The sequence below is a fragment of the Xenia sp. Carnegie-2017 genome, unplaced genomic scaffold, assembly GCF_021976095.1.
Source record: "Xenia sp. Carnegie-2017 unplaced genomic scaffold, XeniaSp_v1 HiC_scaffold_14, whole genome shotgun sequence".
NCBI classification, from domain to species: domain Eukaryota; kingdom Metazoa; phylum Cnidaria; class Anthozoa; order Malacalcyonacea; family Xeniidae; genus Xenia; species Xenia sp. Carnegie-2017.
Window position 1 is genome coordinate 1,443,298 of NW_025813447.1, and position 13,823 is coordinate 1,457,120.

The window sequence follows — 13,823 nt, forward strand, 5'->3', positions numbered from 1 at the left end:
CTTATTTTCGTATAACCAAAATATTCATAAACTTACGTTTGTAAGTCGGGGTTTTCTTGTGTTACTTCCATGACAATACCTTAATTCTTCTTAAGGAAGAGATGAAAGTAACTTTCTCAATGATTTTTCCTCAATCTTTGTCTCTATTCAAATTACCGCCGTAAATTGTTCCTATTTTCCATCGTTCAAAGCGATTTAATAATTTCGCCGATTTTCAATTGGAAATTACGTCTTGTAATGTAAAATGAAATCTTCAGGATAGACTCAGCACATTATCCTCTCGGAGATGAACTAGAAAATTAACCTGCGTCAAATAGATATGAAGCGGGGCTTGTTTAAAAATAGAATATTTTTTTGAAACTTGGGCATTTGCACTACGCCCAAGAGATATCTCAAGATATAAATCCACAACAACAAGCAAATCTCAAGGAAAGACTAGGGCATTGAAAGAACTCGAATGGACTCGGACTGCATCAAGTAGATATAGAGCGGCGCTTATTTAAATGTCAGCAACGAATGTCTTGAAAATTATCATTTTCATGAAACTTTGGGCTTTGCACTACGCTCAAAACATCTCGCGAGGGACTTACATCACATCAACGAAATCTTCAGGATAGACACAGCACATCGTAGTCTAGGAGGTGAACTAGAAAAATTAAATGCGTCAAGTAGAGATGAAGCGGTGCTTGGCTTAAATGTCAGAGTTTTCGGCGATAAAAGACATAAGTAATGCGACAAAGTTTTAAAATCAAAACTACAATTGAGCGTTTGTAGAGTAATATATCTTTACACGCTTGAACATTGCTTTATTCATTTTAAATGAAATATCTGCCCCGTTCGCAAGAACTAAAACCTTAAATATGCATCAAATTAAGACAATACGAAGTACTACGAGGTATTGTAAATGTCCTCTCTTAAGAAATAACTACTTCTTGTGGTGTCTCTCTGAAACGACAAATTACATGACGAGGCACATAGTAAAATCTTTAAATTACTCCGGCAGCGTGGCAAAAAAGGTTAAATGTGAAATGTTTGAAAGGTAGATAAGCGTGGTGGCTTTACAAGGGTAAAAATACGTTTTAATGTTCAACAACAGAAATGTTCTTCATTCAAGCAAAAAAAATCCCCTGCATGACCCTATCGGCAGTGCTCAATCGCAAATCTGACCTTGATCGATCATCTGGACGGAGAATTCTTAAATCAGGTTGAGTCCTCGGTTGACCAGTTAAGAAGTCTGGAAACAAGTCGTGTGGGCCACCTTAAAGAGCAAACAAAATTTACCAAACTCATATTAAGTCCAAAAGAATTTACCGCACAGACTGTACACGCCCACTTCGTTGTTAGGTGTTAAATGAGGTTATGCAGTAACCAAGGTTAATATCGTAGGAACGGCGCGCGCAGACTGAAAACGAGTATCATATATCGCAAGCTATATTCACGGACATAGCATTAGGTCATCATTATCGACACGTTGCGGTGAAGTACGGAACACAATTTTTTTTTCATTTTCTTTTCCACCGAACTTGATTCGGTGTAGTCGGGGGTGGTCAGGCTCTCAATGATTGGGATCACTTAGGAACCTGAACTCTAAGTTTGTCAAAAAGAAACTGGCCGCACCCCCCGTCTGCTCCTCACCTTCCACACACGTAAATACATTTAGTTTCAACCGATATTATTGTGCAACATAATTACAAAAGTATTATTCTTAACATTTGCAAACATTGCTCAAATAAATGACAGAAATCATGGATCAATGGGATGAATAATGGATGGGGATAATGGATGAATGGGAAGGATGATGGATGAATGGGATGGATGATGGATCAATGATGTATGAATGATGGATGAATAATGGATGGACGATGGATGATTGGGATGGATGATGGATGAATGATGGATGATTGGGATGGATTATGGATGAATGGGATGGATGATGGATGAATGATGGATGGATAATGGATGGATGGGATGGATGATCGATGGATGATGGATGAATGGGATGGATGATGGATGAATGGGATGGATGGATGAATGCGATGGATGGTGGATGAATGATGCATGAATGGCATATATGATCAATAATTGGCATGGATGTGGATTGATAAAAAGGATATTCGCTCCATGGCTCCCCCTCTCCATATAGCATTAACTCTGTAATGGACAACAAAACACAGCAATGTCCACGTGATTGTCACATGTAAAATGAACAAGTGATGACATGAGTCAAGTGAGACGACTGAGACCTTACCTAAAATTTGGGGTACTCGTGGTAGGAATGGATTTAAAGGAGGTGGAACACTTTGGATGATTGGCTGATAGATGGGGGTTCTTGTATCTAGTCGGTATTGTTGACGTTGTTTGTAGCGCTTTTTGTAAAACTGCAAAAAAATAGGCAGTAAAGGTAAAGACTATTTGAATAAGAAAAATAAGAACCAAAAAAATAGCTTGAAAACGAGCGGAGATTCGTCTTAACCAAAGACATGATTTATACAATAAACATGAAAACAGATACTACAATCTAGAAACTGTAATGATTCTACAACAAATTAATACAATATAAGCAATTATGGGCCACAAAGCAAAGAATTCGCAGTCAGAAAAAGTAACTCTCAAAAGGCCTGCAGTTTCAATTGTTATTTGAATAAGCTTTAGTGAAGGTAAGTACACTTTACAAACTACGAACAGCAACAGCTCTCAAATACGGAGAACGAGGGAATCAAGGATAGGCGTACGAGAGCATCGTCTTTGGAGACAGGGCTAAATATTTCCCTAACTCAAATCTTCTTTCTCTCGACCCCCCCCCCCTTCCCCTCAAAGCAAACACTAAACCTTTATAATAGTTTTAGAAAAGTGCCCGTGTGTCAGATGAACGCTTTGAAAATATGTGTTAACAACTGAGTGTAAGAGCTATCCATAAACAGCCTTTGATTGAAAGGAGAGGACAAAAACGTCCAGTAAACATCAACAACTAATATATTAAGGTAAATAACGTACCTCTTTCCAACTTCGATCATTGCTTTCAGCAGCTGCAAAAGAACGAAAGTTGTTCAAGAGAGCAATACCACCATATAAAAGTGCCTTAAATAAGATTCGTGTGAAGGTACAATAATGAATATTGCAAGCTTTGTACGAGAGAAATGTCCATGGCAAAGGATATAGCATATATTTATTGTGTTACAAACCGAAATCTCGTTGACAAAAGTACTGCCATAGTTTCTCATCGTTGCATACAACATGAAGTGCTTTACAAGTCGCCGATAATGAGAGAACACCACGAACAGGGAGCAGGCTCAAAATCATCAACTACAAAATTGAAAATTTTTAACTTCACGTGACCTGACGTCATCTTAGTGAACATAGACTAATCAGAAAAAAACTGAAAAACACGACTATATTGGAAAAATAGTTCATTTCAAAACGGCAAAATAGAGGTTTACTACCTGAATCTCAGGAGGTAAGCCATGCAACGAATATGGCGAAATGACACCAAGATCTAAAATCACAGAAAAAATGAAAACGAGTTCGAAATGCACAGCGTCGTGTGAAATAAAAACAATAAAGACATGATCAAATTACTTCATGTAAAACAAAACAAAAATGACAAGTTTGAATTACGTGGCGCGCCAAAGAAAATAATTTCGAATCTTACAAAAAATAATCATACGTGATAGTAAATTAGCATGGAAAGGATGAATGAGATTATTCTTCACAGTTGTCGATAATTTGTGCAGATTTCTAGTTGTTGATCTCGCACCTAAAAATTTAAAAGTTTCTTGAAATATATACTTGCGTGATAGGAAAATCTACGAATTCTCAGCAGCACGGTAAAATAGTTCACGACGATTGCTATATATACAACATGATTTATTATTTGAATGAGTATGACTACCTATAACTGGTGGTAGTCTTTCGACATAAAAAAATAACAAAATATCAATAAAAGTAATATTTACCATTCTTTATTGGTACATCTGAACGAATGTAATGGGAGACTTTCAACTTGACTTGATAAGTGCTGGATTTCAGCTCCTTTGAACAGACTGCAATTATAGACAGATATATATCATTATACTAAAAAAAACATGACATCAATAAAAATGTTTTAACATGTTCAACATCTTGTTGACAAATTACTTAAAGCAATGTGCAAAAAGTGTCTCATCTAATAAAACATTTGGAGTTATAGTAGCCAAACGACGACGATGAAGAAAGGAAGTACTCTAGGGTCTTTCCCCGAAGGTCTCTTCCCAGGAATCTTTTCCCCAGGTGCCTTCGAGTCTTTTCCCAAGGGTCATTTCCCTAGGATCTTTCCCTAGGTCTTTTCCCCAGGTGCCTTCAAGTCTTTTCCCAAGGGTCATTTCCCTAGGATCTTTCCCAAGGGTCTTTTCCCTAGGATCTCTCTCTAGGGTCTTTTCCCTATAGTCTTTTCCTTTTCCCTAGGATCTTCCCTAGGTCTTTCCCCAGGTGCCTTCAAGTCTTTTCCCAAGGGTCATTTCCCTAGGATCTTTCCCTAGGGTCTTTTCCCTAGGATCTCTCTCTAGGGTCTTTTCCCTAGGGTCTTTTCCTTGGGGTCTTTTCCCTAGGATCTTTCCCTTGGGTCTTTTCCCTAGGGTCTTTTCCTTGGGTCTTTCCCTTGGGGTCTTTTCCCTAGGGTCTTCTCCTTGGGGTCGTTTCCCTAGGGTCTTTTCCCTAGGATCTTTCCCTAGGTCTTTACCTAGGGTCTTTTCCTTGGGGTCTTTTCCCTAGGGTCTTTTCCTTGGGGTCTTTTCCTGGGGTCTTTTCCCTAGGGTCTTTTCCTTGGGGTCTTTACAAGGAATGTTTAACAAGGAGGTCCTAACCTGGTAAGTTTAACAAGGTGCTCTTAACCCTTGGGGAGTGGGGGCTCTACAAGGATGTCTTTGCAGAATTTTAACAAACAAAATTTTGAATATTTAATGGGAACAAGAAACTTTTTTTCACCTTACCATATGCATAGATAAATGGACCAAGTTCGGAAAATATCAGTTGACAAACAATGCTTGAGGTAAGATGATGTACATAGTGTAGTTTCACTATATCTCCATCATTCCAGCCAGATGGTAAAATTTCAGGAGAATCAGACTCACCAAGACCCTATATACAAACAAGCGCAGCAATGTCAAATGAATCAATGGCTATGGATAAAGAAAAACTTATAGCTGAAAAATCAATATGAGAATCTGCCATCAATTGGCTTCATTTTTTTCAGATGACATAATTCAAATTGAAAATTTCATTGTGTTTTTCAGCTACAATATTTGCCAAAATTTGTTTATAATACGTATTTAAATCCATGAACAAGTTTGAGGAACAAGTTTGAGAAACAAATTCTCCCACATGTTCAAGATGAGATGAAACACACAGACAACTAACCTATCACAAATTTCAGTTCACAAATATTAAAAAATGGCCAGTAATTTCTCCAGTCTAATCACATCTTACTCAACACTGTGACTCCGTAAAAACTACAGCAAAGTTCAAAAAGAAACCCATGTGAAATCTAACCTTTAAACAAAATCCTGACTCAAGCATCAAAGCATGAACAATGACACAAAGCGCATCATTTGCAGTCTGAATATTGGCTTTGTCATACAACATTTCCAAAGTGGAGGAAACACCATCACGACAAAAAGCAGTGTTGCATGCAGCATCTGGAACAAGGCGGACGTCAGTTTCAACTTGAGCAACATGTTTAGAAGAGGAAGGCCCTTCATGTCTAATGTCAATTTTTCGATTTGAGCTTTGCATGGTCTTTTTATCATTGCCTGTCGCCAAAATATCTAATGCTTCTTCGATACTGCAGTAGTTAACATCTTTAAGAGCTGACTCAACTTTTTCCTGTTGAAGGACATGGTTTCGGTAAATTGAGAATCAAAAATTAATAAAATCAAGCACCCTCTTTTAACTAAAGTATGGTGGTATGATTTGTGAAATTACATTCGATTGCTAAATTGAAAAGCTGCTATTAAATTCAACTACCTTATTAAATCCCATTTGAACGAGTTCTTCCAAAAACAACAAACTGAAATCTTTGGATTCATCCTCAACATCGCAATGAGCATATACCAAGTCTCCATTGACTAAGCCAAGCGAGTTCAGAGTTCTTTCGTTTTCTTCAATAACATCCTTTCCATTCAAAGAGATTTCTATGAATGAAGCATGGCTGCAAAACAACAAAATTATGACAAAATACCTCAGGGAAATTCGTCACAAAAGCTTCAGACAATTGAGTACTACTTTTCACATACAATTCACTGCTCAAGATCGAAATCATTAAAAATAAAAATAGAGAATTTACTCACTTTAAAGACAACTCTCGACAAATGGCGTCTTTAAGATGTTGGACAGAGGCGTTTTCCTCAAGAATCTCTATGTTAAATCTTCGCTTGTTACAACGAACGCGAAACTTCATTTTTCGGCCATGTGGCAGTTGTTAATGCTCTCCACGTTGTTCAACAGTGCCGTAATAAACGCCGCGGCGTGTAACAAATTGTCATTCGTGACGGAAGAGTCAAATATCAAACACGTGTTTGGTATTCCACTGATATATATTTAATTGAATTTAAATGTGAAAGCCAGGAAGACGTAATGACGGATGGCAAATATTGCCAGGTAAATTTTAGGCCTTAATGTTACTGCACCCAAAATATGGTTTAGATAAAAAATACTTTTTTTACATATTTAAGCTACGAGAAAATGCTTTTATCCGACGGCATTGCTCAAATAAATTGCAAAGGAAAAGATCGAAAAGAATTTGCCCGGTAATAAAATTTCTTCCTATTTGCTTGTTAAAATTAGTTTTGTTAATTTAAGCGATTAATTTGTTTGTTTTGTCCACAAAAGACCGAATACTGCCCGACGTTTAAGTAGAAATTGCCCGACGTCACTCCTTTGGCTCATTGCATTCATTCTCAACATTGCAATGAACATATACCAAGTCTCCATTGACTAAGCCAAGTGACTTCAAACTTCTTTCGTTTTCTTCAATAAAATCTTTTCCACTTAAAGACATTTCTATGAACGAAGCATGGCTGCAAAATACTGTAGGAAAAAGGTTGGAAAAGTATTATAAAGTTTGAGTTGAGTGGGAAAGCCATTACTTGTACAAAACTACACGTGTAAATACTTTACTGCAGTTAAAGTTATCGTGTTAAAGTTCCAAAGCTTTGCATTAAAGTTCAAAAGTAAGAACAACTTTCAACATGTTCAGGAATGGTTTATCTATTGCAAAATTACATCATTTTACAGAAATGCTACACAACATAACAAGGACTTAATCATGAATCTTCACTGAACATCTTGATAAAATGGATTCGTCGACTCGAGGGATTTTGGCAACTTATTGTGCAATTGATTGATTGTATAGTTGCCTGATTCTTGAGCTGAAAAGTTATCCCCCTCTTGAGCAGAGTTCGATGGAACAATCTCAAGAAATATTGTGTCTTCAATCACAACATCGACGGGACAATCTGAGCGCACACTAGTCGATTCATAAAAAACGTCTTTTTCTATGCTTGTTTTTGTATCTTTTTGTTCTGTTGTGAGATAAGGAAATGAATCAGTTTGAGTGGTAAACGGTGTTATTTTAGAGTTGTTCAAAGTGGCTCCGTCGATGGTGTCAAGATTTTGGAAGTTTTCCGGCAGCATCCTGTCGCATTGGGCATCGGTCTTAAAAACTTCATCAATTTGTTCAGTTGAACATGGACTGTAAGACAAAACATTCGGACTCAACGAAATTGCCTGATTCAGGTCGACTGCTTTGTTTGAATTGCATGTGTCTGACCAGCAAAGATCTTTCGTGCTGGCGGTGAAATCAGGGCTAGGTATTGCTGCTTCACACGTTTGCAAAGAAGATTTTTCCATGTTACAAAGATCTCGGATTGACAATTCCGCGTTTGTCTTGGATACACGGTCGAATGTTGATGAAACCGCGTCTGTCCATGACACATCATTGTTATTGGGATTACAAACGGCAGAAAAAACTCCCGGGCCTACTTGCTCTGACGCATGCGCAGTGTAATGAAATGAATAATCAAGATGGGAACCATCGTTGTTCGTGTGAGAGAGGGATGGTGGATCGGAATGGGATGTTTCCACGGGTTTCTTACTTTCAGCAAAAAAAGGCTGTTGGGGATGACTGAAGCCATTGGATGGATCGCTTTGTGAAACATAAGATGAATGATTAGGAACACCCAGGGATAAATGATGATCTTGAAGGGAGAAATCTTTGCTGGGTGAATATTCCTGTGTATTCGTCTCTTTATTAATTGCAACTGCTGGTGTCTTAAAGGATACTTTTCTTGAGGGAGAAGGAATGAAGGAGTTACGTTGGGATACATGAGGTTCACAGGTGTCTTTGTTGGTCTCAGCTAAATCGTCAAGCGTAACAAGGGAATCAAACGAGGGATCTTTGTCAAGGGTAAGATCGATAGATATATCTTGAAGAAGAGCAACATCCTCCGGGCTGCCTTCGGCAACAATACTTTGCATGGAATGAAGTACAGGCGTTTGAAATTTGTAAAAAGAAGGTTGGTTTGAAGGCTCAACCTTGTCAGCAAATTCACATTGCTTTGCTTTGAACAAATTGCTTTCAGTCGTCTCCTTTTTATCCACTTTAACATCAGCAAAACATTCAGATCCCTCGTTCGTGGATGCACTCGACTCCTTATTGGACTTGGCAGACTGCTGTGACGTCAGGCTCTGAATGACGTCAGCAATGACAGTACTCAATTCGCACGATAATGGACTGGATGCTTGCGGGACTTCAGCCGTGTTCGCAGGATCTTGCATCTCATTGTCGCTGAATGAGTTGATGCTTGTTGGCTTCAAAGGTTCTGGTAGTTGAGTCGAGGTGAGCTCATCTTTCATATTGCTCATGCGCGATTGATCGGTTGAAAAGACAGGCGACAGACATGGATCATTTAACCCGGAAGAGAAATTTTTCAACATTAGAGGTTCCTCATTTGGATTGATTGCAGATTCTAATCCGGTTTTGATTGCAGATTCTAATCCAGTTAGTTCTGTGAAATTAGATGGTAAACCAGTCACGTCATTCTGAGCTCTACCACAAGGTGACTCCAAGCCAGTCGATACTGGTTCAAATGCACTGAGATTAGCTTCGAGACCCAATTTCGAGCTGGCAAGATCAGAATTTAAGCATTTTATGTCATGTTCAAGGCCAGTTTCTTTTCCCTGCATGACTTCTGTCTTTAAACTAGTCGTATCTGACGGAGATCCAGTCCAATCCAAGAGACAAACCGACCGATTGTTTGAAGATGTTTCTTCCAAATTAACGCTTGGCGTCACCTCTTGCGTGCCATCCACGTGACTGTCATAGCAACCATATATTTCATTTTTTGACGTGTGGCGTACCCTTGCATCTTTCACATGTTTGGGTGGGGGAGGTAATCGTATCGTGTCGTCGTCCGACGGTTTGATAATTTTCTCTTGTGTCTCATGTTCATCACGTGACAAGTCTACATTACTTGATGTAATATGTATAACAGACGATGCTGTCGCATCAAGGCGTTCATCCGATGACTTTATCTGAACGGAAAGCAATGTAGAAATGGGAAGAACAGACTGAGGAGTGTTTTTAACATCTACTCCAACGAGTTGCGCTTCGTTTGAAGTTGATGCTACAGGCGACTCTGTGGAGAACGCAACAATATTAGCATCACTGGCAGTAGACTTACAGCTACTAACAGCACATTCTGTCTCCATATTTGTATAATGCGTAACAGTTTGTGTACTGGTGCTTCTCTCAGGACTCTCCATTGATAGAAATGTGTCATGACACTCGGATGCTTCAACTTGACCTGTTACATCGCTTTCAACTCCAGCCATCTCTGAAGACCATTTTCCTTGAGATGTGAGCATATCTGCTTGCGCTACATTTGTCCCATCTTGGTCAGCATCAATGATTACTCTCTCTGACGTAAACTTTACTCCACTCGATTCGTTCCCGCCAATTTTGTTGATGACGACATTTACCAGACGAAGACTCGGATCATCACAGGCAAAATTAATGACAAGATTGATTTCTCGTTGTGTTTCACAATCTTCGAATATTGGCGTCTCGGAGATGGGATTCAACGCGCTAGTTGTTGCGTCAGTTTCAAGTATACCGCTGTTGCTGTTTTCCGCGATCTCCTGCGTGTACTTCACCTGATTTCGTTGATAGTAAGGGATGAGAAACATTAACAACATCCCAATGACTTCTGGGACGGCAGCAAAACAGAATGCGGCCTTGTAAGAGTGATAAGTGTCGTACAACATGCCTATATTGAAATGAAAACTAACATTGATACGTAGTGAAATTATAAATTTATCTCTTGTGTTTTACATTAAGGCATCTGTTTCTTTTTTACATACAAAAGAACATAAACATCGTGAAGAAGATGAGTGCTAGCCATTGAGCTAAAATACATGGAACGCCACCTGAAGCAAATCATTGAAGCCAAATCTTACACCCAGACACGCGAGATTACACCAAGACACGCGTGTTTAGTGTTTCGAGATTCTCTCGCGGAAAAAAATTGATTGAACTAGACACGCGTGTGCGGGTGTAATCTCGCGTGTCTGCAGGTCAAATTTGGCTTCAAAAAATTACTAGGCTTTTCGTTTACAGGCAGCGTTCCACGTATTTTAGTTCAATGGTGCTAGCTTACCCGACAATGGCGGACCAAGGATGTTTGAGTACGATTGACAAAACAGCAAAAAACCAAATCCCTCGGTTATTTTACCGAGGCCAACAATTTCCGTGGTGACAACACACAAAGAGGCAACAAAGCCACCATCCGGGAGTCCAAAAAAAATCACGACAACAACAAGAGCGAGATAGGACTTGAGAAATGGATACAGGCAAGTCGATATTGCACAACCAAGAATACATGCTTGACATAAGGCAACTTTTGGACACCATTCACACAATCTTCCAAACAAAATACGACCAAATGCGGAAGAGGCGCATAAATAAGAGATGAGCCAAGCGGATGCATCTTTTGAAATGCCTTGATCGGTTGCATATTTTACCTAGAGAAGGTCCATACATCAGTTCACGAATACTTTACTACACAGAGGTAACTTTTAGCGAATACATACGAGCTTCTGAATAATATAAGCCGTTTTACGAAAAAACTCTTTTTATTGGTCAACTCCTCTAAAGTACGCCTTGTAAGTCCCCAGTTTATCAGAGTCCCCAGCTTTAAATCACAAACTAATCCATGCTTCATAGCTTGTAATTACCAGCTAGTCCGAAGTACCCAGCATTGAAACACCAGCCAATCTGAGCTCCCCGGCTTTAAATTGCCAGCTAATCTGAGTTCGCACACAAATGCAAGCTTGAGAGTCCAGTTCCATTAACAATACCTAGCTTATCAGAGCCTCATTCCATCTTTAAACCGCAATCACTTTATCTAACGGTACTTTCAATGGCATAAGTGCCATCACACTTGAAGCAGTAAAGATAGGAAAACTCATGCTAGACCATAAATCCCCTTATATACTTACCAAAGTATAACGAGGTATATTGTATCCCAGACAGACTATTGTAGTACCCAGTGCCCACACGATATAAGGTTTGCTCCGCCATACATTAAGCATTTCTCTGAGAGACTTTTTGGGTGACGCAGTTGTCGAGCTATCCTCGCCGACATCCGAGCGATAAACAAGACTGACCAATGATACAACAAGCATAAGACCGGCCAAAATCCGAAACGTAGACTCGTAACCCAAGCGATCGAACAGCACTTGGGAAAGAGGAGCGATGGATATCCCGCCAAATTGACTTCCAGAAGTACACAAACCTTAGAGACATAAAAAAATTTAAATTTGTTACGAGGGTTTTTTTCGCAGCACAGTTTTCAAGAGGTTATATCAACTTCAAAAGCTTAATTCTCATGTTGCCCTTTCCCCAGGCTTTGACGATCCCTGCGTGGCAAATTGAATCTAATTTTATTTTATCAAAAACCAGAAACATTACGGAAGAATCTTCGTGACTAATGTTTAATTATGTAGATGTTAACGAAAAATACTGTTAACTATAATAAACCTGTTGCAATATTCCGTTTTCTGTCGAAACTTCGTGTAACAACTGTTATTGCGGCTGAGTACGTAAGACTAGTGCCCAGTCCATAGAGCAAACCATGTGAAAAATAAAGTAGTGTTATGCCTCGAGCAAACGATGTGATGAGGAAACCAAGAGAGGCAAGAAGTGCACCAATGATACTCGTCATTCGACATCCCAACCGTTCAATGAGAACACTGGCTATCGGGCTAAAGAAACACAGCATACCCATAGCGATAGATCCAATCCAAGCTAAAAATGATTTTAATAAAGATTATCATTCAAATCATAATCTTCACCAACGAATATCAATGCACAATGCGTGCTATAGTCAACCCGCAAAAGAGTAGCAATTTGGTTGAAGTTTGTGTAGAAATGGTGTTTGAGTTTAAGTTCGGTTAGAGATTGTGGGTAGGATAAATTAGGGTTTAGATTAGAGTAAGACTTGAATTAGGGATCGGATTCGTTGGCGTTGTAAACAGAAATAGCAGAAGCGTATATAACTGTTGACCGATAAATCTTATACAACTGTCGATCGATAAATCTTATATAACTGTCGACCGATAAATCTTATATAACTGTCGACCGATAAATCTTATACAACTGTCGACCGATAAATCTTATATAACTGTCGACCAATAAATCTTATATAACTGTCGACCGATAAATCTTATACAACTGTCGACCGATAAATCTTATATAACTGTCGACCGATAAATCTTATATAACTGTCGACCGATAAATCTTATATAACTGTCGACCGATAAATCTTATATAACTGTCGACCGATAAATCTTATACAACTGTCGACCGATAAATCTTATATAACTGTCGACCGATAAATCTTATATAACTGTCGACCGATAAATCTTATATAACTGTCGACCGATAAATCTTATATAACTGTCGACCGATAAATCTTATATAACTGTAGACCGATAAATCAGTGTTTATCCTATTGTATTAATGACCCACTCTGAAAACCATTCATATTAAATAGATATTTCCTAAAAGACCTCTTTCAACACTAACCTGTTTCCTCACGTCCCGAGTCGAAATTTGCAATGAGCACCGAGTACATTACACCGAAGGAAGCATGGATGCCGTTGGAAATGAAAGATATAAGAAAGGCAGCAAATAAGACAGCCCACGACCATCGTTGATCACGTGCCGTTTCACGATTCTCGTGCAGTAACGTCCCTTCACGCGTTGCCCGTCCAATTGTACCCGCAAACTCTACGTTGTAAGCGTTACGAAGCATCAAACAGTTACTTTATGGTCAAGAATAGACCATTTTGACTAAAGTTACAAGAGTTCCACCATCATGAGGGCTGTATGAGCCATCATCTTCAATAGGGTACGAGGCACACTATTTTTGACTATGTGACGTAAGATAATTGCTCCAATTGACTCTCAATTAAAGCATTAAATGAAGAATTAGATACGGGAAAATCAAAACATTTGTAATATTTTCTTTTGTGCTGTGCTAATCATAATAACAAAATATTATTCATGACCCCAATCTAGTAGATACTTCACAATTCAAACGGTCGAAATTCTATAGTAGGGTGATGCGAGCCGCTATTTTGAAAAGTGGCAAAACTGACGATATTTAAGAGGAAATGTGCTTCTTCAGCGTTGATAAATAGTTGCAGAGTTGATAGTCTAGGTTTTATAAAGTTTCTTTAAGCTTATTTTCATTGAAAGTTATGCTTTTGCGACCTTTCAAGATAGCGTC

At 38.8% G+C, this 13,823-nt stretch overlaps 2 protein-coding genes across 4 annotated transcripts in view; both read right to left on the bottom strand.

Moving 5' to 3' along the window:
• The window catches only part of LOC124433798 (serine/threonine-protein kinase ATR-like), a 34,317-nt gene extending 33,666 nt beyond the window's left edge, over window positions 1-651 (bottom strand). For 2 of the 3 annotated variants that reach the window (XM_046983587.1, XM_046983585.1), the window contains exon 1: window positions 37-641. In XM_046983587.1, coding sequence (XP_046839543.1) covers window positions 37-71 — 35 coding nt within the window. In that variant the 5' untranslated portion in view covers window positions 72-641. Of the gene's footprint in view, window positions 1-36 lie in introns of all 3 variants that reach the window. The other variant, XM_046983586.1, reaches the window with a different exon arrangement.
• Window positions 652-1,651: 1,000 nt separating this feature from the next.
• Window positions 1,652-13,392, bottom strand: LOC124434160. The gene is made up of 17 exons (XM_046984042.1): window positions 13,118-13,392; window positions 12,071-12,337; window positions 11,530-11,825; window positions 10,689-11,052; window positions 7,308-10,298; window positions 6,953-7,059; window positions 6,321-6,451; window positions 5,998-6,181; window positions 5,524-5,856; window positions 4,965-5,112; window positions 3,954-4,040; window positions 3,665-3,754; window positions 3,441-3,493; window positions 3,183-3,303; window positions 2,995-3,026; window positions 2,249-2,378; window positions 1,652-2,151 (listed from the first exon to the last, which is right to left on the bottom strand). Exons 1-17 carry the CDS (start codon window positions 13,344-13,346, stop codon window positions 1,751-1,753), a joined length of 5,964 nt encoding a protein of 1,987 aa, XP_046839998.1. The 5' UTR covers window positions 13,347-13,392; the 3' UTR covers window positions 1,652-1,750.
• Window positions 13,393-13,823: the final 431 nt, after the last annotated feature.

What these genes read in the sequence shown, in the direction of transcription:
- LOC124434160 (XM_046984042.1), bottom strand. Translation starts at nt 13,346, where the DNA reads ATGCTTCGTAACGCTTACAACGTAGAGTTTGCGGGTACAATTGGACGG. An exon ending in ATGATCGAAGTTGGAAAGAG is followed by an intron (nt 2,379 to 2,994) that starts GTACGTTATTTA and finishes ATTTTTTTGCAG; the next exon opens with TTTTACAAAAAGCGCTACAA. An exon ending in ACGAGTACCCCAAATTTTAG is followed by an intron (nt 2,152 to 2,248) that starts GTAAGGTCTCAG and finishes TGTCCATTACAG; the next exon opens with AGTTAATGCTATATGGAGAG.